The sequence below is a fragment of the Cyanistes caeruleus genome, chromosome 25 (assembly GCF_971803275.1).
Source record: "Cyanistes caeruleus chromosome 25, bCyaCae1.hap1.1, whole genome shotgun sequence".
Taxonomy (NCBI): domain Eukaryota; kingdom Metazoa; phylum Chordata; class Aves; order Passeriformes; family Paridae; genus Cyanistes; species Cyanistes caeruleus.
Genome location: NC_141725.1, coordinates 3,987,475 through 4,008,270, shown reverse-complemented (window position 1 = coordinate 4,008,270; position 20,796 = coordinate 3,987,475). Strand labels below are relative to the sequence as shown.

The 20,796-nt window shown below is 52.8% G+C and overlaps 2 protein-coding genes and 1 long non-coding RNA gene across 11 annotated transcripts; all 3 read right to left on the bottom strand.

The window, feature by feature from the left end:
* Window positions 1-1,936: 1,936 nt before the first annotated feature.
* On the bottom strand, window positions 1,937-4,376 carry LOC147649346 (uncharacterized). Its single transcript, XR_015279261.1, has 3 exons — window positions 4,217-4,376; window positions 3,825-3,899; window positions 1,937-3,741 (listed from the first exon to the last, which is right to left on the bottom strand). It is a non-coding gene; the product is annotated as an uncharacterized LOC147649346 (long non-coding RNA).
* Window positions 4,377-6,509: 2,133 nt separating this feature from the next.
* FAM174C (family with sequence similarity 174 member C) lies at window positions 6,510-11,683 on the bottom strand. Of its 6 annotated transcripts, none has more exons than XR_015279253.1 (4): window positions 10,922-11,475; window positions 10,168-10,329; window positions 9,341-9,552; window positions 6,510-8,996 (listed from the first exon to the last, which is right to left on the bottom strand). XR_015279253.1 is itself a non-coding variant. In XM_086863122.1 (3 exons), the coding sequence occupies exons 1-3, from the start codon at window positions 11,401-11,403 to the stop codon at window positions 9,549-9,551; spliced, it is 648 nt and encodes a 215-aa protein (XP_086719248.1). In that variant the 5' UTR covers window positions 11,404-11,683; the 3' UTR covers window positions 6,510-9,548. The 6 variants fall into 6 exon arrangements, 2 of the variants coding, with proteins under 2 accessions (XP_086719248.1, XP_086719249.1); XR_015279254.1 differs by having other exon boundaries at window positions 6,510-7,000; XR_015279255.1 differs by having other exon boundaries at window positions 10,168-10,284; window positions 10,922-11,472.
* A 1,222-nt stretch (window positions 11,684-12,905) lies between these two features.
* Window positions 12,906-17,756, bottom strand: CIRBP (cold inducible RNA binding protein). Of its 4 annotated transcripts, none has more exons than XR_015279257.1 (8): window positions 17,471-17,756; window positions 16,662-16,770; window positions 16,460-16,566; window positions 15,896-16,034; window positions 15,719-15,803; window positions 15,548-15,612; window positions 13,185-15,188; window positions 12,906-13,045 (listed from the first exon to the last, which is right to left on the bottom strand). XR_015279257.1 is itself a non-coding variant. In XM_086863124.1 (6 exons), the coding sequence occupies exons 2-6, from the start codon at window positions 16,762-16,764 to the stop codon at window positions 15,519-15,521; spliced, it is 528 nt and encodes a 175-aa protein (XP_086719250.1). In that variant the 5' UTR covers window positions 16,765-16,770; window positions 17,471-17,733; the 3' UTR covers window positions 15,385-15,518. The 4 variants fall into 4 exon arrangements, 1 of the variants encoding a protein (XP_086719250.1); XR_015279259.1 differs by having other exon boundaries at window positions 13,185-13,280; window positions 17,471-17,733; XR_015279260.1 differs by having other exon boundaries at window positions 13,185-13,277; window positions 17,471-17,733.
* Between the last annotated feature and the right edge of the window lie 3,040 nt (window positions 17,757-20,796).

The window sequence follows — 20,796 nt, the reverse complement described above, 5'->3', positions numbered from 1 at the left end:
ACAGGCAAAAGGAATTTCTTTTTAAAAGCTGTTTGATACATTTGAGACCTTCTGTCCACATTTCCCTTTTTTTCTTTATTTTTTTTTTTTTTTTTATCTGCTGGAGATGGGAAGGTGGGGGAACGCGTGGAGGGGGAGACGCCGCCTTCCCGTGACACCTCGTGTAGGCACCAGTCGGGATATTTCCCCCCTCCCAAACCCTTCCCACCCCTGCTTTAAGTCACAGAAGCGTTTGGTCTCTCCTGACCTCATTAGGGTAATTAGGAAACCTTTTGAAGCTGGGAAAATGGCTCTGAGCGCTGGGAAAGGAGGAGAGCAATGAGGCTCTGAAGGAGCAGGAGGATGGAGAAAGGGGGAGAAAAAAACATCTTCAGCGGCGAGGAGGTGACCTGCAGCTCTGCTCCCCTGGAAAGCTCCTTAAATTGCCTCTTTTAAGAGGATGGAAATCCGAGTCCTGGTTATCCCAGAAGACCTGGGCAGCCAGGGAGCAGGGAAGGAAAAGGGTGGTGAGGCAGGCGCGGGCTGAGCCGAGGATTCCACTTCCATCTCTGATCCATCACCGCTTCCCCGGCTGCCCTTTGGCAAATCAGCTCTTGCTGTGCCTTAATCCTTCCTTCATCTGGAAAAAAACATTCCCTACGTGTTATTTTCTATGTGGGAACCACAGGCTTTGGAGGGAAAGGGCTCCCTCTGACTGTGCAGCTCCCAGGAAAGCCAGGCTGCTCCTGGTGATCCCCCCTGGAAGAGCTGCCAACCAACACCTGGATCCGAGCTCTGATGAAGCCACAGCCCACCTCAGACGGAGGCAGAAGGTGATTTTGGTTTGGAACCAGCTGCTTTCCAAACCCACCTGAGCCAGCAGGTAACTCCTGGGTGACAGGAGTGGGAGCCTGCCCAAGAACACCCAGCCCTCTCTTGGTCTGACAAATGTGGGAAGCGTTTTCCCTGCGCTCATCCCGGCCAGTTGAGAAGCCCAAACGATGAGAGTGGCGAAGCTAAAGTTATCACAGGGATAAAACCTCCGGTTCTAAAGGGAAAAACGCGCTCTGGCAGCCCTTTGCTACCGATCACAAAGGGCACAAACCCGATGTCTCTCTGTGTTCTGCAGAAAGAGGAGTTTGATGTGAGAGAAAAGCGGATTAAAATAACGCTGGCAAGAAAAAAGGATCAAAATACACCGATCCAGCCCGGCACGAGCGAGTCTGAGCCGCCACGCCCGAGGTCCCGCTGTGCCTCCAGCACACGGAGATGGAAGAGCTGCCACCATCCTGCCCCGCTGTTTTGAGGGTCCCCTTTGGAAGATGAGGCTCCCCAGGCATCCCTCAGTCCCTCCAGGAGAACATCCCACCAGGAGCTGCTCCTCCAGGGTGTCCTGGCAGGCAGGGCCGGACCAGCCCTGCGCTGCCAGCCTGGGTTTCAGCAATGTCACAGAAAAATGGAATGGTTTGGGAGGGAGGGACCATAAAAATCATCGTGTTCCACCCTCTGCCATGGGCAGGGACACCTTCAGCTATTCCAGACTGCTCCAAGCCCCGTCCAGCCTGGCCTGGGACTCTTCCAGGGATGGGACAGCCGCAGCTTCTCTGGTCACCCTGTCCCAGGGCCTCCCCACCTCACGGGGAAGAATTTCCTCCTTTTATCCAATCTAAATCAGCTTTTTTTGCTTTAAAACCATCGCTCCTTGTCCCTCTGCAACAGCCCCTGCCACACATTGACTGGAATTGGTCTTGATGATCTTTGGGATGTCCTGGAGAGGCACCTGGGGGTTGCAGGTGGAGCAGCACCGTGGCCCCCCCAAAAACCTCAATCCCCCCCAGCTGCTGCTCACGGCATTAATGCCCAGCAGTTTTTCCCTGTCAGGAAAATTCCCAGCAGTTCTGCAGGAGCGGGGGTGGCTGGGCTCAGCTCGGTCTGAACAATGAAATAATTGGGATTATTTTAAGTACACGAGGTTTTATTCTTTTAAAGAGCGAGAGTAATTAACCACCGGAACGTAACAGCAGCATAGCTGGAGGAGTGAATGCTCCATGGAGGGGCTGGAGCCTCTCCAGGGAAACCTTCTGCCTTCACCTCACACGGAGCAGGACAAACCTCCTGCTACTCTGCAGGGGCCTGGAATGGGCTCTTCTGTCTGCAAACCTGCGAATCTCAACCCTTCCCGTTTCCAGGCGCTGATTATGTGGTGGATGGAAGCATTTTGAGGATGGCAACAGCAGTTCCTGGGATTTCCAGTGTGGCAGGAGGGAATGCTGGATGGTGGGAGATGATTCCAGTGGCAGAGGGAATGGGGAGGTTGCCCACACACCCAGTTCAGCTCCAGTTCATTTCCCAGCCCTGCATGTGGCATCACCAAGCTCCTCACACCCAGGAGCCACAATGACTGACCACAAAATCCCAGCGTGGTCTGGATGGGACCAGGATTCCCAATCCTTGCTCCACTCCCTGGTGAGCTGCTCTAACCCATGTTCCCCCCATGCTCCGTTAATTAAAGCAGCTGGTAATTGGCTGCAAACACCTCTCCGTGGGCAGGGGTTCTCCAAGCCCTGCTGAAGCAGGATCTGTTCAGATCCACAGCAATCCCACAAGCCGTGGAAGTGGCACCACAAAATCAGACCTAAAATCTCCTTTTTCTGCCAATTCCAGCCCACGGGTGCATGGAAATTCCATCCCCCACCCCCAACAGGTATCCCTGGACATGAGCTTCAGCTCGTGACTTTGATCCAGCATTGTGAGAAGCAAACGTGGGATTTGTAACATCCAAGACATCGTCTCCAATTTAATTTTTGGGCAGTTTTTCCCCCCCCCCTCCCCTCCCACTGCAATCACACATTCAGAGCCCCTTTCATGTTTACTCATCCTTAGATTGCAAAAACTGTCGTGTGAATTCCTTCTCCAATTAGCTCTGGTACTCAAAAATAAAATATTGTTCCATTGCCAGCACAGTTCTGATCATTCCTGTCCTTTATACTTTTATTCCCCAGAGTCACTTGAAAAGCGGCCGCTCCTTCCTCCTCCCCTGCAAAGCCCCCTTGGAAAATTTTTAAAACAAAAAACAAGCAGCGATTCTAAAGGAAAGGCTTTGGTGGCTGAAGTGCCACTTCCATTCACCTTTCCATGATGGAAGGGAAAAAAAAATAAAGATCAGAAGGAGGATTTAGACAAAAAGCCAACTAAGTAAAGGTAATTTCTGATACAGGAAAATCTGTTCGTTGTGTAGAGGCGCTTTGTTGAGTGGAACAGAAGAGACATCAGAGACTCTGCAGAGGGTTTTCAAACATTCCCAGCTTCCTTCCCGATTCCACATCAACCCAGAGATGCAGTTTGGAATGTCAGGGTCCGTGGAATGAAGGTGAGGAAGAGCACCCAGCCCCTGCCCACAACGAGCCCCAGAGGGACACGGCCACAGGAGAATTGTGAGTGCTGCTGAAAATGTTTATGGGGAAATTCCAGGAGCCACCCAAAGTCACCCCAAAGTCCCCAGAGCCACCCAGTGAGTGTGTGAGCAATAAAGGGACAAAACTTGTGACAGCTCATCCCCTCACCCCTTGGCTCTGGGACCAAGAGCCCGGAACGTTCATGGGGACAATCCGTGACCCAGAGAGTGCCCACGGAGATAATCCCAGGATAGTTTGGGTTGGAAGGACTTTAAAGCTCATCCAGTTCCAAGGCCATGGGCAGGGACACCTTCCACTAGACCAGGCTGTTCCAAACCCCATCTGGTTTAGCCTCAGTTAATGCCACCTAAAAAAACCCCAAGGTTCACTTGGTACTGGAGGAATCCAGCGACAAAGAACTCCAAAATCCATGACTGGAGCATCCTTTACCCATTCTATATTTTTCTCTTTTCCCTCCTTGGGGGGCTGGAGGGACTTGGACCATCACTTCTCCCATACAGCGACCTGAAAAATCACACACAACCTGCTGTCACACACAAAAACACCAAAAAAACCACCCCAAAACCTAAAAAACCCCAACTTTAGACACAAGCCCTCATTAAAACCAGGGGACAGTGAGTGAGAGAGGATCTCTGTGTGCCAGCAGCGCTCTCTCCCCGGGCTGTGCCGCAGAGGTGATTTCGCACTCCACGGAGCGCGGCGCGAGGAGCCGCAGCAGCAAACAGGCTCTGGAATCAAAAGAGCTCCCTGGCACTCCACCGGCCCCACAGCTCCCATTCCAGGGAAGGAAATTTGCATCCAAAGCATCAAGAGCACTTTACCTCGAGTTTAAAATAAATTCCGAGCAGATCCATGCCGCCAGCTTGTGTTTGTGACTGGAATCCCAGCCAGCGGCAGCCGGAGCCTGTCCCCAGTGAGAGCTTGGGAAGAGGGGATGGCACAGAGCAGGGAACAGGGATGAGGGGAGAACAGCACAGCTGCAGCTGGTCCAGCACCATGGGCCACAGCAATTAGTGCTAATTGGGGTAACAGCCCCCTGAGCCTGAAAGGGAACAAGCGCTTGGTTCACATCCTGCGGCAGCTCCCAGCACCGCGCACAGACAGAGCTGGAAAACAGAATTGTGGAAATTTTTAGGTTGGAAAAGACCCCCAGGATCATGAGGTCCAACCATCCCCCCAGCACTGCCAAGGCCACCATTAAACCACGTCCCCAGGTGCCACACCCAGGGGTTTTCTGAACACTTCCAGGGATGGCGACACCACCACTGCCCTGGGCAGCCTGTGCCGGACTGGATCCCTTCCTCTGGGGAAGGAATTTTCCCTCACATCCAGTCTAACCGGACAGGGTGATGCTGTCCTGCCTGCACAGGGAATGCTCTGTTAGTTCATTAGCACGGCAGTTAATTAGGCCCAGGAAAGCCGGGGTGCCCCCAGGGTGCTGCTGTGCCAGGGCTGGGTGTTCGTGTCTGTGCTGGAGCTGGTGGCATCATTCCATCAAACCAGGGCATCCCAAAACCTTGTCAGGCCCAGAATCATAAAAATCTTTCCCAAACGTGTCTTGACAGAGCCAGGTGGGACCTGGCTCAGGTGCAGCAGGGACAAGACCCTCCCCTGCTGCTGAGAGAGACCCCCAGGAGCCACCCCAAAACTTGCTGCTCCCCCACTCCAGGAGAGACACAGCCCCCAAAGGGCTCTTCCAGCCCATCCCAGACAGCTGCTGGATGATGCAGATTTGCTTTTCAAGGCACCAGGATTTATTTGCAGCTTCCCCAGGTGCCGGCAGTGCCCCGGCAGCTGCAAGCCTGGTCTGTGAGTGCCACCTACAGGGATCCCCTGTGCCCCAGCTCCTGGCGTGCCCCGACCCTGCTGCCCCCCAAAAACCCCACCAGCGACCAGGGGAAATCGTGGAGCAAACAAAACCCTGTTCCCTCCTCCTCCAGGACGTGAGCAGCCAGGACACGGGCAGGGTGGCCAAGGGGGACAGGGGGAACGTGATTTGTGTTTTCTCAGTGCCACTGATCCACACAACCGGAATGAGAAGGATGAGAAGCAGATGTGAGAGTCAGGGAACGCCCTTGGCTTTGTTCTGGAACTAATTCCTTGCAGGGAGGAGCTGGGGCATTCCCATTTTAGCCTGAAGGAGACTCAGGGGGGACTCCCGAGGGGCAGCTTCCATCTCTGCTCTCTGGGACAAAGGGCAGGAGCTGAGGGAACGGCTGGAGCTGTGTCAGGGCAGCTTTAGGGTCAGATATTAGGAAGAGGATTTTCCCTCCGAGGGTGCTGGCACTGCCCAGGCTCCCCAGGGAATGATCCCAGCCCCGAGGCTGCCAGAGCTCCAGGAGTGTTTGGACAGCGCTCTCAGGGATGCTCAGGGTGGGATTGTTGGGGGGTCTGGGCAGGGCTGGGAGTTGGACTCCACGCTTATGGATTCCTTCCAGCTCAGGAGATTCCATGATTATACGATCCAGGGAACAGCCACTCCCTCCTCACTCCCAAATAAGCAAAATGGAATTTGGTTCTGCGGCCGTGGAGAGCCTGGAATTGGCCTCACAGGGACCTTATTTGGTCTTCTGTACAAGAGAAGGGATTAATGTGAGAAGAGGGAGAAAGGAGACTTCAGAAAACTGAAATCAATCCAGAGATGACTGAAGAATCACGGAGCCACAGAATGGTTTGAAAGGGACCTTAAAGCTCACCTCATTCCACCCCCTGCCATGGACAGGGACAACTTCCATAGACCAGATTGCTCTGAGCTCAATCCAACCTGGGCTTGGACACTTCCAGCTGGGTCACAAGGTGAGAGGAGCACAGTGTCACTGTCCTGTGAGCAGGAGCAAGGTGGGGAGAAACCCAAAGGACTCCATAAATCCGTGAGCCCACCACAGCAGCCTCACCCCGTGGGCTCAGCAGCCCCTGCACAGAGCAGGGAGGGATGGGTGGGCTGGAATGTTTTATTCCAGTGGTTCCAGGCACGAGGGAGGGGATGCTGCAACGACAAGAAAACCATGGATCGATACAGGGCCAGGGGCTGCTTAAAACCAGATCAGCAGATCCAGGAGGGTGAAACATGAGCTGCTCCTTGGGGAGTTCAGACAACAGCGTGCTCGAGTTTCATTTATTTTATTGTTTATTGATTCCCACCACAGGCCCCTCTCCCAGCACTCCCAGTGCTGCAGGTCCCATCCCAGGCACAGAACAAAACCCACAGAGCTGATCTCACCCCACTCCCATGGATCCCACGGATCCCATTAACCCTGCAGATGGCCCAGTCGGTTTGGGCAGGCCAGTAACAGCAGCAGAGCATCCCAGAAAGCCTCCAAGATAACAGAAGGATGATGTAAACTTTGGAAAATTGGCTTTGGCATAATTCAGAGCAGACTGTTGTTGTCAGTTGTGACGCACGCTGGTGTTGGAGGTCGTGGTCCGCTGGCTCCTTTTGGCTGGGATGAGCAGGAATCCTGCAGACCAACAGGCACGTGGAGCCTCCACCAACACCCTGATTCATCCAGGAGAAAGAAAAGTGCAGCAGTGGCTGGTGAGGCTTCAGCCTGCCCAGGGCCAGGCACAGGCAGGTCCGTTTGCATTCCCGTGTTTAGCCTGAAAAACTAAAACTGGAAAGCTACTGGAAGATCCAACTGGTGCAAAAAGACCTAAAACAAAGGTATCAAATACATGTGGAGGAACTGAAAGAGGAATGGAAGGAACACTTGAACTGCTCCTCTGTGGAAATGTGGTGTGAGGTGTTCAAAGCTGCTGTTATTTGCAGGATCCAGCCCCAAAAACACCTGGCCTGGCCCTGCTCACACTGCAGGAAGTGACAGCTCCAGCTGATTCTTCCCAGAGAAATGGGATCATGCTGAGCACCCCAAGGAGTCTCAGATCTGTCACTTGGTTTTCTCCTCTTAGAAAAGGCCTCCAAGGACTCAGAGCAGAGCAGGGATGGAATGTCACAGCCTGCAAAGGGTACATCCAGATGCCAGCTGCTGCCAAGGGGCAGGATGGAAGTGGAAACAGCTTCAGAGATTTCAGCTTCTCTGATTACAGCTCCAACCTGTCTCCAGGCCAAGACCAGGACAAGTGACAACCCCACAAGTACCTTTGTACCCTGCACCCTTTAAAGGTCAGCAAGACTTTAAAGGACTTTAAAGCCAGCAGGACTCTGAAAACATGGAAGTGGTGTAGAAATTCCAGGCTGGCACCTCAATTTCCTTTTCTGGTACCCACACAGGACAGCCCAGGCACCTCATGACCTGCTCCAGACCTTTCCTGCTCAAACACAAACATCTGCTCCAGCCAAAATTAATTCCAGAATTTTTTTCAGGGCAGGATCTACTGCTTGAGGTTCCCTCTGATGTGAATCATTTAACACATGCTGCACTCCTGCGAGGTGAGGAAACTTGAGAATTGCAAACCCCACCTGTCCAACAAGAGGGGAGCCTGAGGAATGCTCAGGTTCATCACTCCAGGTAAAGGAGGAATGTGCTGGCCAAACACTGAGCGTGGCAGTGGATTGGGACAGTCGAGCCCATCTGGCTTTAAGAGCATAGGGAAGAACATTCCAGAGGGAATAGAAGAGCCAGGGAATTACCAGCACATGCAGCCCTGCAGGATCAGGATCATCCCAGCAATTCCCACGTGGAACCTCTGCAGCAGCTACAACAAGCAGGGAACCCCCAAAATAGGTGTGAAACGATCCAATGGACAGGAAAACGGGGCACATCCAAGCACTGTGTGCACACAGGCAACGTTATTAAAAATATATATCTATTTTAAAATTTTTTGTGCACATGCAAGACAGAGCTGCCACGGAGGTGGGATCTCTCCAGGGAACCTCACTTGTCCTGAACAGACAAAGCACAGGATCACAGCACTCCCTCAGCTGCCTCGGGAGATCCTGCAGCAGCTGCCAGCCCCCAGCCTCTCCCTGATCAGCACATCCCTGTCCCCTCTCACGGTGCCCCTGATCCACAGGGGATTTGCAAGCCAAAGGAAAGGAGTCAAAGACATTCCAAAGACATTCTAAATATTCACCCTAAAGGTGCCACAGGGACCCTCCCTGCCCACAGGGCAAATCCCTCGGGTTCTCCAAACAAAGGCACTACCAGCTTGGGTGGGGAAATGGGATTTAAGGATGTGCTGCCGGTTTCCAAGGAAAGGCCATGGGCAGGAGCACTTGGCAAGCAGATTTCACTGGTTTAGCAGCAGATGCACCCAACAACAACCTCCTGACACATTCACCTTTGGTCCTACACGATCAGATCCCAAATATGCACATAACAATGGGCTGCAGGAAAGATCCCGGCTGAGTACCAGCCAAGGGAATGAAACTCCAGGGTCACTGAGAGGAGATAACCCAGCCAGGGCTGCCCTGAATCACAGTCCAGAGGGGCTGGGGTCCCCCTTTTCCAGTCATCAGCTGCTCCTGGCTCACACCTGGCTCCTCCTCAGGTATCACAAACTCCAGAGCTTGGCAGATGTCACATGTGTCCCTGGAGAACTCACCACAGGGGCTGGGCAGAGTCCAGGCATTCCCAGTCCTTTTGGTGGCTCTTTTGGAGAAATATTCCTTTGGGTTCTGGCCCCTTTCATTGGTAACCATGTCTGTAAACCCATGAATTACTTGAATTATCCCAGTAACTGCCAATCCTGCAAAATTTAACTCGTTTAACTCATTCCCAAAGCTGTTCTGTCTGAACTATCACCCTCCCACCCCCGTTTGAGTAACAGACACCGAGAGCTCTCCCAGCTCCTCCCAGGAGCAGATTACAGAGACACTTCCCAAAGAAGTAACCTGATATTGCAGGAAGGAAAGAGGATCAGCCTGGAAAAGGAATCTGATGCTTCCAGGGCAAAGAGAGAGGGATATGAGGCACAGGGGCAGCTCTCAGGCTCAGATTTCAGGTGCTGAAAATCATCCAGGAGCATCTCCCTTACCTCTCCCTTACCTATGCAGTGAAGAGCTCCCATCCTTCCCCAGAAATGTCCCCAAGAATGCACGTGAAGAAAACAGGTTTGGTCCCCTCTCCCCTGTCCCAGCTATGGAAGGGCTCCAACTGTTAATTAAGTCACTGTAAGCAGATATAAAACTTGAGCACTGGAGATTCCACTGGGACTGGATCCTCCACCATTCCAGGCAGTGCTGCTGATCCCGAGTCATCTGGGAAAAGAAAAAGAGACACCCAAAATCAGGAGGAGCTGAGATGACATTCCTTGAGGGGACATTCCTCCTCAGCTTAAAACAACCTGCCCAGAAATCGAGCTTGTGGGATGTAAACACAACGCTGGGAAAGCAGGAATGGATAGCCCTGTGAGACTGGGAGTTTGAACTGTCATGAGACTTGGAAGCAACTCCCAAAATTAAAAAAAAACCCAAAACAAAACAGGAATCTTGCTGGGAAAACAGGAATGCCTGTCCTGTTGGGACTGGGAGTTTGAATTGGAAGCAATTCCTGAGCTGAAGGGAAAAAAAAAAAAGAGGAATTTTTGTTTTCCTAACACAGGGAGGCCCAGACTGGGCACAAGGGTTGTCTCTTCCAACAGCTCTGTGACCCCACAGCAGTGTCCAAATAACCCTGTCAGCGAGACTTTCCCGGGCCAGAAAATGAGGAAAAGTGAGATAAATCCGTGTGCCAACACAGAGACCACACACAGGCGTTTTAATTTATGCAAATCTGGTTGTAGGAGCTGTGCCAGAGCTCCCACGGCTTTGGGAAAGTCTCAGCCCCTTGTGAGGAAAAGAGCAACACATAAAACACACAAAATGCTTCCTCACCGCCTCAGGTTCCGGGTTTCAAACACGGTGTCCTCGTCACTGTCGAGGGAGCCCAGCTCCATGCTCTCGTCCTGGCTCGAGAGCAGCCCGTACTTCTTCCTCTGGGGTTTCTTCAACCTGAAATGAGTTTTGGGCTCATTTCTGGAGCCCTCGGACCTGGGGCTGAGGGACAGGGAGAGCACAGTGAGCCGCTGTCCCCACCCGGCGGTTCCGGACATGGTTTAGCGCTAATTACCTCGGGTAATTAACAGTGCTGGGGATTTACAGCAGCGTTTTGGACTCGCTGCCAAAAGGATGCACGGGGAAGAGCCCCGGCTGGCAGAGGGAGAGAGGAATAGGGATTGAGGGGAAAATGGGCACAAATCCAAGGATTGGGAGTGGGATTGGGACAGGTAAGGGGCAGGGAACACTGTGACCAGCTTCGGGGGGACCCAGAGCAAGACAGGGACTGGCCACAGGGGACAGGGACAAACAGGGACACTGCCAAAAGCAATGGGGGACTAGGACCAGGACAATCAGGGTGACATCCCCGACCAGGGTGAGCCAGGACAAGCAGGGTAGATGCCCGGGATTCCAGAGAACACTGGAACCGGGACAAGCTGGGACACAGCTCGGAATGACAGGAACAGGGGCTGGGAGCAGCAGGGACACAGCCCCGGGCCAGGGGACACCAGGATGGGGACAAGACCAGGAGCAGGACCAAGAGAACATGGATACAGCCCCGGTGGGGTGCCCGTGTCCCCCCCGCACTCACCGGAACGCCCGCAGCACGAAGTAAAGCGCGGCCAGCGCCGACAGAGCGCTCAGCACATAAACCGCCCGCCTCAGCACCGGCAGCCCCGACCCCACCGACAGCCTCGGCCCGGACTCATGCTCCGACCCCGACTGAGTGTCGTTCCGTGTGGCCGCCCGCGGAGGCTCCGTGCTGTTCCCCGGGCTGGGGGCGGTGGCGCGGCCGAGGTGCGGGACGAGGAGGAAGAGAAGGAGAAGGAGGAGGAGGCGCGGCATGGCCGGGCCGGGGCGGCGGAGCGGGAGCGGCGGCCGCAGGAAGGCGGCGGGACGGTGCGCCCGGCTCAGGCACCGCCCGGGCCCCGCGGAGCCGCTCGCGGGTTCCGGGGCTGCGCCGTTCCGGGCCGGCCGTGACCCGCTCAGGGAGCCGCTGCGGAGCTCCGACATTTTACCCTCAGGGTCATTGTTGTGCCCTCGGGGCTGCGGCCAGCTCGGCGGGGCCGCCATTTCTCCCTCACTGCAACACCCCGTCCGTCACAGACGCCATTTTCCTCTCAGGGTCATCCTTCCTCCCTCAGGGCCGCCATTGCCCCTTGAGGACTCTCATTCCTCCTTCAGAGCCGCCATTTCCCCCTCAGGGCTGTCCTTCCTCCCGCAAGGCCACCATTTCTCCATGAGGGTCATCATTTCCCCCTCAGTGGCGCTACTTTCCCCTCATAGCAGGGCCTTCTCCCCCAGAGCCGCCATTTCCCCCTCAGGGTTCTCCCCCTCCCTCCCTTCAGGGAACGGCACGGTGAGCACAGCTGGAAACAGGAGCACTTGGAGCATTTCCAGGATTTCTCCTGGAATTTCCAGGATTTTTCTCCACCTTTTTCCTCTGCAGACATTTTCAGTTGACCAGGACTCAGTCACCGCCCTTCAGCCCTGCTCCATTTCCCCATTTTTCCTCAGGGAACGACTTAAGCTGCCTGGACACACAGGGCTTAATTTTTAAAAAGGGCATTTTGGATAAAACTGGGTCATCCGAGCTCACGTCAGACCCACGGCACCCAAACACTTTCCTGATGATGACACTGGGTTCCACATCCAGCGATTCCCTCACCCATCCCAGGAAGGTATCATTAACTCATTGCCATAATTAGCAATGCCAAAAATAACAGCACCTCCAACCAGGCTTTATTTTTGCACCTGTTCATTATTTCTGCCTGCGTCTAAGTATCCTATTTAGGGAGGTCTCACAAAGCATTATTTGTAAGTATTTTCAGCCTGAATTCATTTAAGCCTCACCTGACTGCATTCTTATCAGTGAAGACTTCACACACTCCTCAGCCTTCATTATATTTAATATCCTCCTGCATTAAGATGCAAAAATCCTCACTGGTGAATTGCTCAGTACAACCCCCAGAAGTGTGTCATGGCTGATTGCTTTTTTTAAATGCTGCTCACTTAGATAATTTGAAAAAGGTTAAAGGAGGAAAAGTAGGTTTTGTGAAGTGAGCTCAATAATCCCCTCCTGCAGGCAGGAATGTCTGGAGACTCTTTATCAGTAGAAAATTGGGAACTGATGGCTCTTGGGCAAGTCCTCAGGGCTCCTGAGTAAGCCCATCACCAAATTCTGAGTATATCAGTTAAAAAAAATGGGGAGAAAAGGGCAGGATGAAGCAATTTACTCTTCTTTACAAAAAAAACCCAAAAAACCAAAAATGGCAGGAACAGCTGAGATCATCAAAAACTCTCAGTGCTCTCATCCTGCAATCTCCTGCCAGAAACACATTCAGAGTGTCAGCCTCTCCCAAGACAAATCTTCATTACTGAGCTGCCACATTTTTGGGATTTAACCAGCAACAAGACCTCATCTTCCATGAGGATCACATATCAATCTGCTTGAAGCAAAATGTGTCCACCTCCAAGCACCACGGTGCTGGTTTGTTCTGTACTCTGAACTGGGTTGTGCCCCAGACATATTTTTGCCAGAAATATTCTGTTTCCCACAAGAAGTACCACAGAGATTTGTTTTTTCCACATCTCAAGTGTTTTATTCTGGCTTGATTGACTCAGTTCATGTAAATACGAGTAACACCACTGCTCTGAGCTCTTCATCTCCCCGCTCCGCTGTCTGTCCTTCTGTCTTCTCTGACGTGTCTCAGTGCTGAAATGAAATGGAGACAAGAGAATTGGAAAGTGGATAAAAATACAGGAATGGAACAGGGTTACTTGCATCACTTAGAGCTCCAAGCTACAGAACAGGGACACAGCAAAGAAAAAAAAGCTCAGGAAAGGGATGTTACCTGGTTGGCAAACTTGCTCCTGCATGCCTGGAACGCAGCTCCGCTCGCTCAGGATCCGCTGGGCCTCCGAGGCGTGTGCCGGGTCCTTTCAGCCTGCTAAAGCAGAGAGGCATTAACAGGAGCCCTGGGCAGAGGCTGCTCTCGCCCCCAACCTCCCCACACAGCTCACAGCGCACGAGGGTCTCACAAGCCATCGCTGAACCCATCACACCACAAAGCACAGTCTGGGAAAACTGTTCCGGGCCGGCTGCTGCCCGTGCTCAGCCAGCCCATGGATTGGATCCCCTAAGCAGAGAGTTAACACTTGGACATGGCTGCTTAGGAAGTGTGGGCCATGGGAAAAAGTTAATGGCAACAAGTAGGATGGCAAAGAAAGCTACAATTAAAGTGAGCAACTTAATGAAGTCTAGGAAGAGTCTCAATAGATGAACACATATCGAGTCAGGGAGTTCGTTCCAATCTTGCTTCCGTACCTACAGCAAGACACGGCTGCATGCCCAACTCTGATCTGTGGAACTCAAGGTGTGCCACAAGCCAAAGGTTGCATACGGCATGGGTTAAACGTTTTTCCAGCAGCTGACCAAAATTGTCAAAAGGAATATTTCACAGGTACATTAGACTTTCAAATGAGCTCTCAACAAGAGGAAGGATGCGGACATGAGCAAAAGGAGTTACCTCGAATTACAGGACTATTTCCACATATGAACTAGCCAAGAGAGCAGCTCTCGTCTCAGAGGTTTCTGTTGGAGGCACAACACTTCTTTTCTCCAAGGACACTGCAGTTTCCATTTGCTAGCAAAGAATTCTTAGAACTTGTAAGCAATGACACAGCTAAGCTAAGCCCGGCATTCCCCTACATCGCACACGCGCTCGGCACGCAGGGAACAGCCCAGGGACTACAGCACTTGGCTCTTCTCTACAGCTTCCCAGTGTAGGCTACAGCAGCTTTGGAGGAAACATCCATTATCCTTCCTAACATTCCAACTGCACTTCGCTCCTAGCACGCCCTCAGGTTTGTACGTCCAGCCTCTATAGACAAGTTTTGACTATTTTTAAGTGGAATTTGTTGGCCAATTCAGATGTCAAGACCGATTTTAGGATTTAAATTCCAGCGGCCGGGCAATTGTCCGGCTGGCTCTGCCACTGTCCCTAATCTCCTCTCGCTCCCAAGACTGTTCTTCGTCTCCAAGGGTTGTGTTGTGCAATGAAATGTAAATGTCAGGAGCAGAGTTCATTTCAGACGGTCTTTTAATAGGCTTCGTAAAGCCAAAGAAAACTGTATACAGGAATCCTTTACCACTTCAAATACAACAGCAATGGAATATGCATATGTCTTCCAGTAAAAAAGGACAATATAAATAAACATTTTCAAGAACCTCTTTATGGTAAGTTTGCAAGTCTAGTTCTGGGTCATTTACATCATTACAACAGTAAAAATACCGTTATGCGGGTTGAACATACAAGCACGTTTCTCTTTAGATATATCAAGGTGGTTTGCCTTCCAACGGAACCCAGGCTGCATTCCTACCTTGCTACACTAAAGGAATGTTACAAAAGACGAAGGTAATGCACTTGAGAAAAAAAAAAAAAAAAAGAAAAAAAAGTCCACAGCTTGTTCAGCTTCCAGTGAACATCGGTACAAGGTCCTTTCTAGCTCAAAAGAAACTGAATTGGGGCCCCAAGTTTAAAAAAAAAAAAACAAAACCAGAAACGAACACCTTGGCTCATTCATGAGAGGACAAAATAAAATCTGAAGTGCTTTCAAAAAAGATTAAAACCACTTGAAAGCAGAGCTTTCTCCAAGACAGTCTAATCAGACAGTCTCGTCTCAGAAGCTGCCAGGCTGTGTATGACAAGATCAGAACTGATAATACTACAAAAGTGAAAATACAAGTAAGATGTACTACACAATAACCATTTCAGCGAAGCTCCAAAAATCTTTATAAATACAGCCATTGGAAGGACGATCTTGAGTCAGGAAGGATTTTTACTCGTTGTGTGTAGCTGAGGACAAGAAGCAGGCACAATTGTAAAGGCACTGAAGCAAAGACAAGTTCCAGCATTTTACTCCCTTTGCATTATTCCGAGGCTACGGCTACTTGGCTACTGAGATCCCCCACCCGCGGGTCAGTGCGTTAGGGCAGCCGAGTTTGGGCTCCAGGAACACCTTTTTTTTTTTTTTAAAAAACACTTGCTTTGCCTTAGAGATCCGAGCAACTCCTGCACAACATGCATTAAACTTAGAATCTCCCGGCACCACCACGTCCACAGCCTGAGCCTGCCCCAGCTCCAGGCTCAGGCTCAGCAGCTTCAGAGCTCCTACAGCACACGGACTCAGCGCTCGCGGTCGAAGCGGGACTTACCGTAACTGTCATAGCTGTCTCTGTAGGAGCCTCCCGAGTTCCTGTCTCCATAGCCACCTTGACTCCTGCGGGACAAACAGCACCTCTTTTACAGCTGCTCAACTCCTCCTCTGATGGTTTGAGCTCCACCATAGCTTGCCCACGGCCCCCCGGTGCTGGCAGAGCCCTTACCTGCTATTATAGTAGTCTCTGGAGCCGTTATAGCCTCCGCTTCTGGAATCAAATCTGCTGCCGCCATAGCCTCTGTCTCCACCTCCTTGGAAATACACGGAAATGAGTTTTATTTAACCATTCCGACAACTGACATCCCCCCCATCCAGACATTATGGCTGACCCCCATGCACTCACCTCTGGAGAAGCCACGGCCCCGGCCTCGGCCCCCGCGGAAGAAGCCCCGGCCCCCTGAGGAACCCCCTCTGTAGCCACGGGATCTGTTCTCAGAGGATTTCCCAGCCTGGTCGACTCGGATCTGACGCCCATCTACAGACTAAAACACAACCACAGTTAGCCAAATAGAAATATTTAAATAGCAAAGCACATGCAGAACGAGTTGCACGCCTTCACAGTTGGCTGAGCAGAGCCAGGACTTACTGCTCCTCATGAAAAAAATGTGTATTTCACACCACAGTTAAGCCAAGTAGGCAAAGAAACTAACATTAATTGTATTTACAGGAATGCCTATAAGGTCACTATCTCAATCATGCAGATTCTATAATAGAATATTAACAGCTTATATTCCAAATAGATATACATGTTATTGCATAAAAAATTCATAAAGCCAGGTTTTTTACATCTGTGTCATTTCGTGTAAGACACTGGCATTCATCTGTTCTTCCACACAACCTGAACAGCAGCACATCTCTGATTCTCCTCATTACTGAAATTAAAGAATCAACTCCAAAGCCTCCTCACCTTTCCGTTCATGGCCATCATTGCGTCTTTTGCATCATCGATATTTTCAAAAGTAACAAAGCCAAAACCTCTGGATCTTTGAGTCTCTCTGTCTTTCACCACCACAACTGTGAAAAAGAGAGGCAGGAAATAAAAACCCATCAGCACCAGGGAAATTGAACAGACTAAGAGAAACTATCCCAAGTAGGCTCTGCAGTCTCACCTTCAGAAATCTGTCCGTATTTAGAGAAGACTTGCTCCAATGACTGCTCGTTCGTGTCGAAACTGAGCCCGCCGACAAAGAGCTTTCCCTCATCTGATGCCATTCTGACCTGCCAATCCAACAGAAGCGAGTCAGCGACTCAAAAATCCGACATAATCCCCGCGAGGCCTGAAACATTAAATCCTTCTAACACCATCGGTAACAACCGCGATGTGATCTCAATCGCCCGGACGCCTTATGCGCCACGGAGCCCTCGCCTTATGTGGTCTTCCAGCCTTCCGAGGGGATCTCCCTCAGGGTGGCCGGGAGCGAGGGCCCACCCAGGGCTCTGCGAGGCTCAAGGCCAACAGCAGGGGAGCAGCATCGCGGTTGGGCCGCGGCAGAACCGGCAGCCGGGCCGGGCTCCGGCAGAACCCGCGGTCGGGCCCCGGTAGGGACACCCGGTCACGGCCCCCGCCCCTCAGGGCCCAGCGCGCATGCGCATCCCGCCGCGCCCCCTACCGGCCTCCCCTGCCCAGCGCCGCCCGTCGCCCCCTCCCTCCCGCCCGCCGCCATTTTGCACGGCCCAAGCCCGTCGCCATTTTGTTTCCGCGCGCGCCTTTCCCCCCGCCGCGGCCCCTTCCCCCACACGGCCCAGCCGGGCCCGCTCCGCCGCGACCCCCGTGCCCGCAGAGGGCACCGATCGGTGAGTCGGGAACCGCGGCCCAACCTCCCGCGGGACCCGGCCCTCCGCCCCTGAGACACGGTTCCGCTCGCCGCGGCCCACCCGGCCTGGTGCGGTCGCGGCCGCCCCGCACGACGGCGCTCACCGATGCCCCGGCGGTACGAGGTCCACAATACACTTCAAAGCCTCAGCGAAATGTACGGCGAGCCTGTCGGGGCGGCGCCTTATAAACGCCCGCGCCTCATCCCGCCTATCTCATGAATATGCAGATGAAGCCCGCTGCAAGGCGGGGCGACACGTCACCAAAGCGCTGCCGCCGCTGCACCACCCGATTGGGCGGGATTTCATTAATATTAATGAGCCGCGGCGGGAGGGGAAGACAAGAGCGCGCAAACAAAACCTCAGCGTGGCCCCGCCCCCTCCACCCACGTGGGGGCGGGTCGCGGCGGACGGCGCCCATTGGCTGCGCGCGCGGAGGCGGGCGGGAGCGCCCCTGTGAGAGGGAAGGAAGTGGAGGCCGCTGATTGGCCCGGGGGCGCTTCCGCCCCGCCCCCCGGCGAAGGGGGCGTGTCCACGCTGGCCCAGTTTCGCGCCCTTCTCGCACTGCGGTGGCGGCCGCAGACAAAGGGCCGCCTCAGGGGCCGCCGCCATCTTGGGCGCCGAGCGCTGCCCCCGGCCGGGCCCCGGCGGCTCCTCCCGCTGTGGCCCATCCGGTCACCGCCCCGCTCAGGGAGCCTGTCCTGTCCCCGCGAACTCGCACCTGGGGCGGCCGCTCTGTGCCCTGTCCCGTGGGGAATGATCCCTTCAGCCGCCTCCTTGCAGTGTTGTCCTACACGCGCTTGGGAGATGATGGTCAGAAATAGGCAAAGCAACAAAGTTTTCTTCAGTGATGAAAGGTCTTTGCTCAATCCGTATTCCTAAAGATTGATATCTTTAAAAGCCCATCCTGAGGTTTGACAAAGGTGAGAATGCCTTCAGCAGTAAAAACTTCTGTATTGAAAGAAGAAACTGGCAAAGCCAAAGACGTGTCTCATTGAGAGGCTACACAACTTTGAAAAGCTTAAATAAAGTTTTTAAATGTTTCACACAATAATTACAATCTCATGTAGAAAAGTGTTTGGAAACATTGGAGAGGAGGAGACGCACGTGAAGAAATAGATTGGAGAGGAGGAGATGCATGGGAGGGAGAAGCAATGTGAAGGAAATGTGACAAGGACAGGGATGTGTCACCATGTCCTTCCTTCCTTCCTTCCTTCCTTCCTTCCTTCCTTCCTTCCTTCCTTCCTTCCTTCCTTCCTTCCTTCCTTCCTTCCTTCCTTCCTTCCTTCCTTCCTTCCTTCCTTCCTTCCTTCCTTCCTTCCTTCCTTCCTTCCTTCCTTCCTTCCTTCCTTCCTTCCTTCCTTCCTTCCTTCCTTCCTTCCTTCCTTCCTTCCTTCCTTCCTTCCTTCCTCCCTCCCTCCCTCCCTCCCTCCCTCCCTCCCTCCCTTCCCTTCCCTTCCCTTCCCTTCCTCCTTCCCTTCCCTTCCCTTCCCTTCCCTTCCCTTCCCTTCCCTTCCCTTCCCTTCCCTTCCCTTCCCTTCCCTTCCCTTCCCTTCCCTTCCCTTCCCTTCCCTTCCCTTCCCTTCCCTTCCCTTCCCTTCCCTTCCCTTCCCTTCCCTTCCCTTCCCTCCCTGGAGTACAGAAATCACCACTCTTTGGTGACCAATTTCCAAACCAGGCAGTGAGACAGAGGAAAAACAAACAATGGGGAGATGCAAGGAAACCTGTGATAGCTCTGTCAAGCAGTGATCACCCATTTCCTGCCTCCCAGAGCCTGGAAATCAGGCTTTTTCTCCCTGACTTGTTTTTGGGATCCCTTTGGGATATGCAGGAAAAGGGCAGTTTGTATATAGGTTATACAGTAATTACAAAACCCAAGGGCACCGCATCTGTGGTTTTTCTGAGCTCACAGGGTCATAGGGGCAGAATGCTGCCACAAAAGTGCTCAAAAGCACATACAAAACCCCAATATTGATGACACACAAGTCAATATTATTATTTTCCTACCACGAAAAAATTTACTCACTTCCCTAGGCCTGGAGGAGCGAGAAGATACATCTGCTGTTACTGCAAATTGATTTTTGCCCTTCAAGAGAGGAAAAGATCCCAGCCCTGCAATCACAGGCACAGCATTTTGATTAAATTAGAGACCCATTAACGTGACTGTTTCTGGTCTGTGATGAGGGCAGATAAAGTGACCTTGATGCACAGAGCCATTTTCCAGCCTGGGATGCTGGACAGCCAACACCAACGCAGCTGCAAACCTCGAGGGACAAACACCGGGATTCACTGGGATTTGACTCCACACAAAGCCAGGCAGGTCAGGTGTTGTGAAAATAACACTGAGAACCTTTGCTGCTTCTGGGGAATTTGAGTCCCAGAAGGATGAAGGAGCTCCTGTGACATGGAATGGCGAGCACAGCCCTGCTTGGATGTGTCCCAAAAGTGTGATTTCTGTCTCCTTGGGGTGTGCCATGCCTTTGCTTTGACACTGAGAGTCACCAGTGACACAAGGTGAGAGCTGTGCTGAATGGACACTGCGTGCTCTGGCCGCAGTGCTGCTGCTGCCAGGAGGGTTCATTCAGATCATTTCAGGACATCGGACACAGCATGTGGATTTGATGATCCTCGTGGATATTCCATGGTCAGGCTGCACACAGCGGCTGCAGCAGCCCCAAGGGGCTCAGGGACATCCCTGCATGTCCCACAGGCTGGGCTCTGGGTGGGAGCAGCGCCGGGAGCAGCCAGGCAGGCAGCTCACCTGGCAGGTTGCACCAGTCCTTAGGGCAGTTAATTAAGCACTGAAACATCCCAGGATTCACGTCCTTAGAGCAAATCTGCAGGAGAAGGGCCCTGGCCAGGGGTCCCAAACAGGTGATGTCACATAGGAGACACAGAGTTCACTCCCGTGTGAGTTCCAGACCTGAGCACCCATGGGTGTTTTCCCTGGCTCAGCCAGGGTGACTTTGGTCACCTGGATCTGGCTGTGAGCAGGGCTGTGGCCGTAGTGACCCGATATGGCAAAATGCCAGCACTTCCTTAGGGAGCGCAAATATCCTCTCTGAAGCGGAGCTGTGTGTGTGTGTGTACAGGTGCAGCCATGGGAAATCATGAATCACCAGAGGCTGGAGGGACCTCAGGGATCACCTGGAGCTGATTCAAGCAATCCCCCCACACAAGACTGATGTTTTTATCACCCATTTTTTAAAGCTTCAAAGGGCAGAGGTCGTAGGACCAAACATCCTGTTGATGCAAATCTGATTTCCTGGAAGTTCGGCCCGTCCAGCAGCACAGCAGGGGTAGTGCCACATGGAAATGCCATGGGGGAGCAGTGATGGGAGGAGTTGTGCTGTCCTGTCTTCACCCCATGCCATTCCCACATCAACATGAGCCTCTCTCCTGCCTCCAGCACATCCCGCAGCCAAGCAGCTC

Excerpts from the sequence above, each read along its gene's own strand:
- CIRBP (XM_086863124.1), bottom strand. The coding sequence starts at position 16,764 with ATGGCATCAGATGAGGGAAAGCTCTTTGTCGGCGGGCTCAGTTTCGAC. Across the intron at positions 16,035-16,459 it reads TGATGGCCATGAACGGAAAG|TCTGTAGATGGGCGTCAGAT; the intron begins GTGAGGAGGCTT and ends GTTGTGTTTTAG. Across the intron at positions 15,613-15,718 it reads AGAGACTACTATAATAGCAG|GAGTCAAGGTGGCTATGGAG; the intron begins GTAAGGGCTCTG and ends TTTGTCCCGCAG.
- FAM174C (XM_086863122.1), bottom strand. The coding sequence starts at position 11,403 with ATGGCGGCCCCGCCGAGCTGGCCGCAGCCCCGAGGGCACAACAATGAC. Across the intron at positions 10,330-10,921 it reads TTCGTGCTGCGGGCGTTCCG|CCCCAGGTCCGAGGGCTCCA; the intron begins GTGAGTGCGGGG and ends CCTGTCCCTCAG.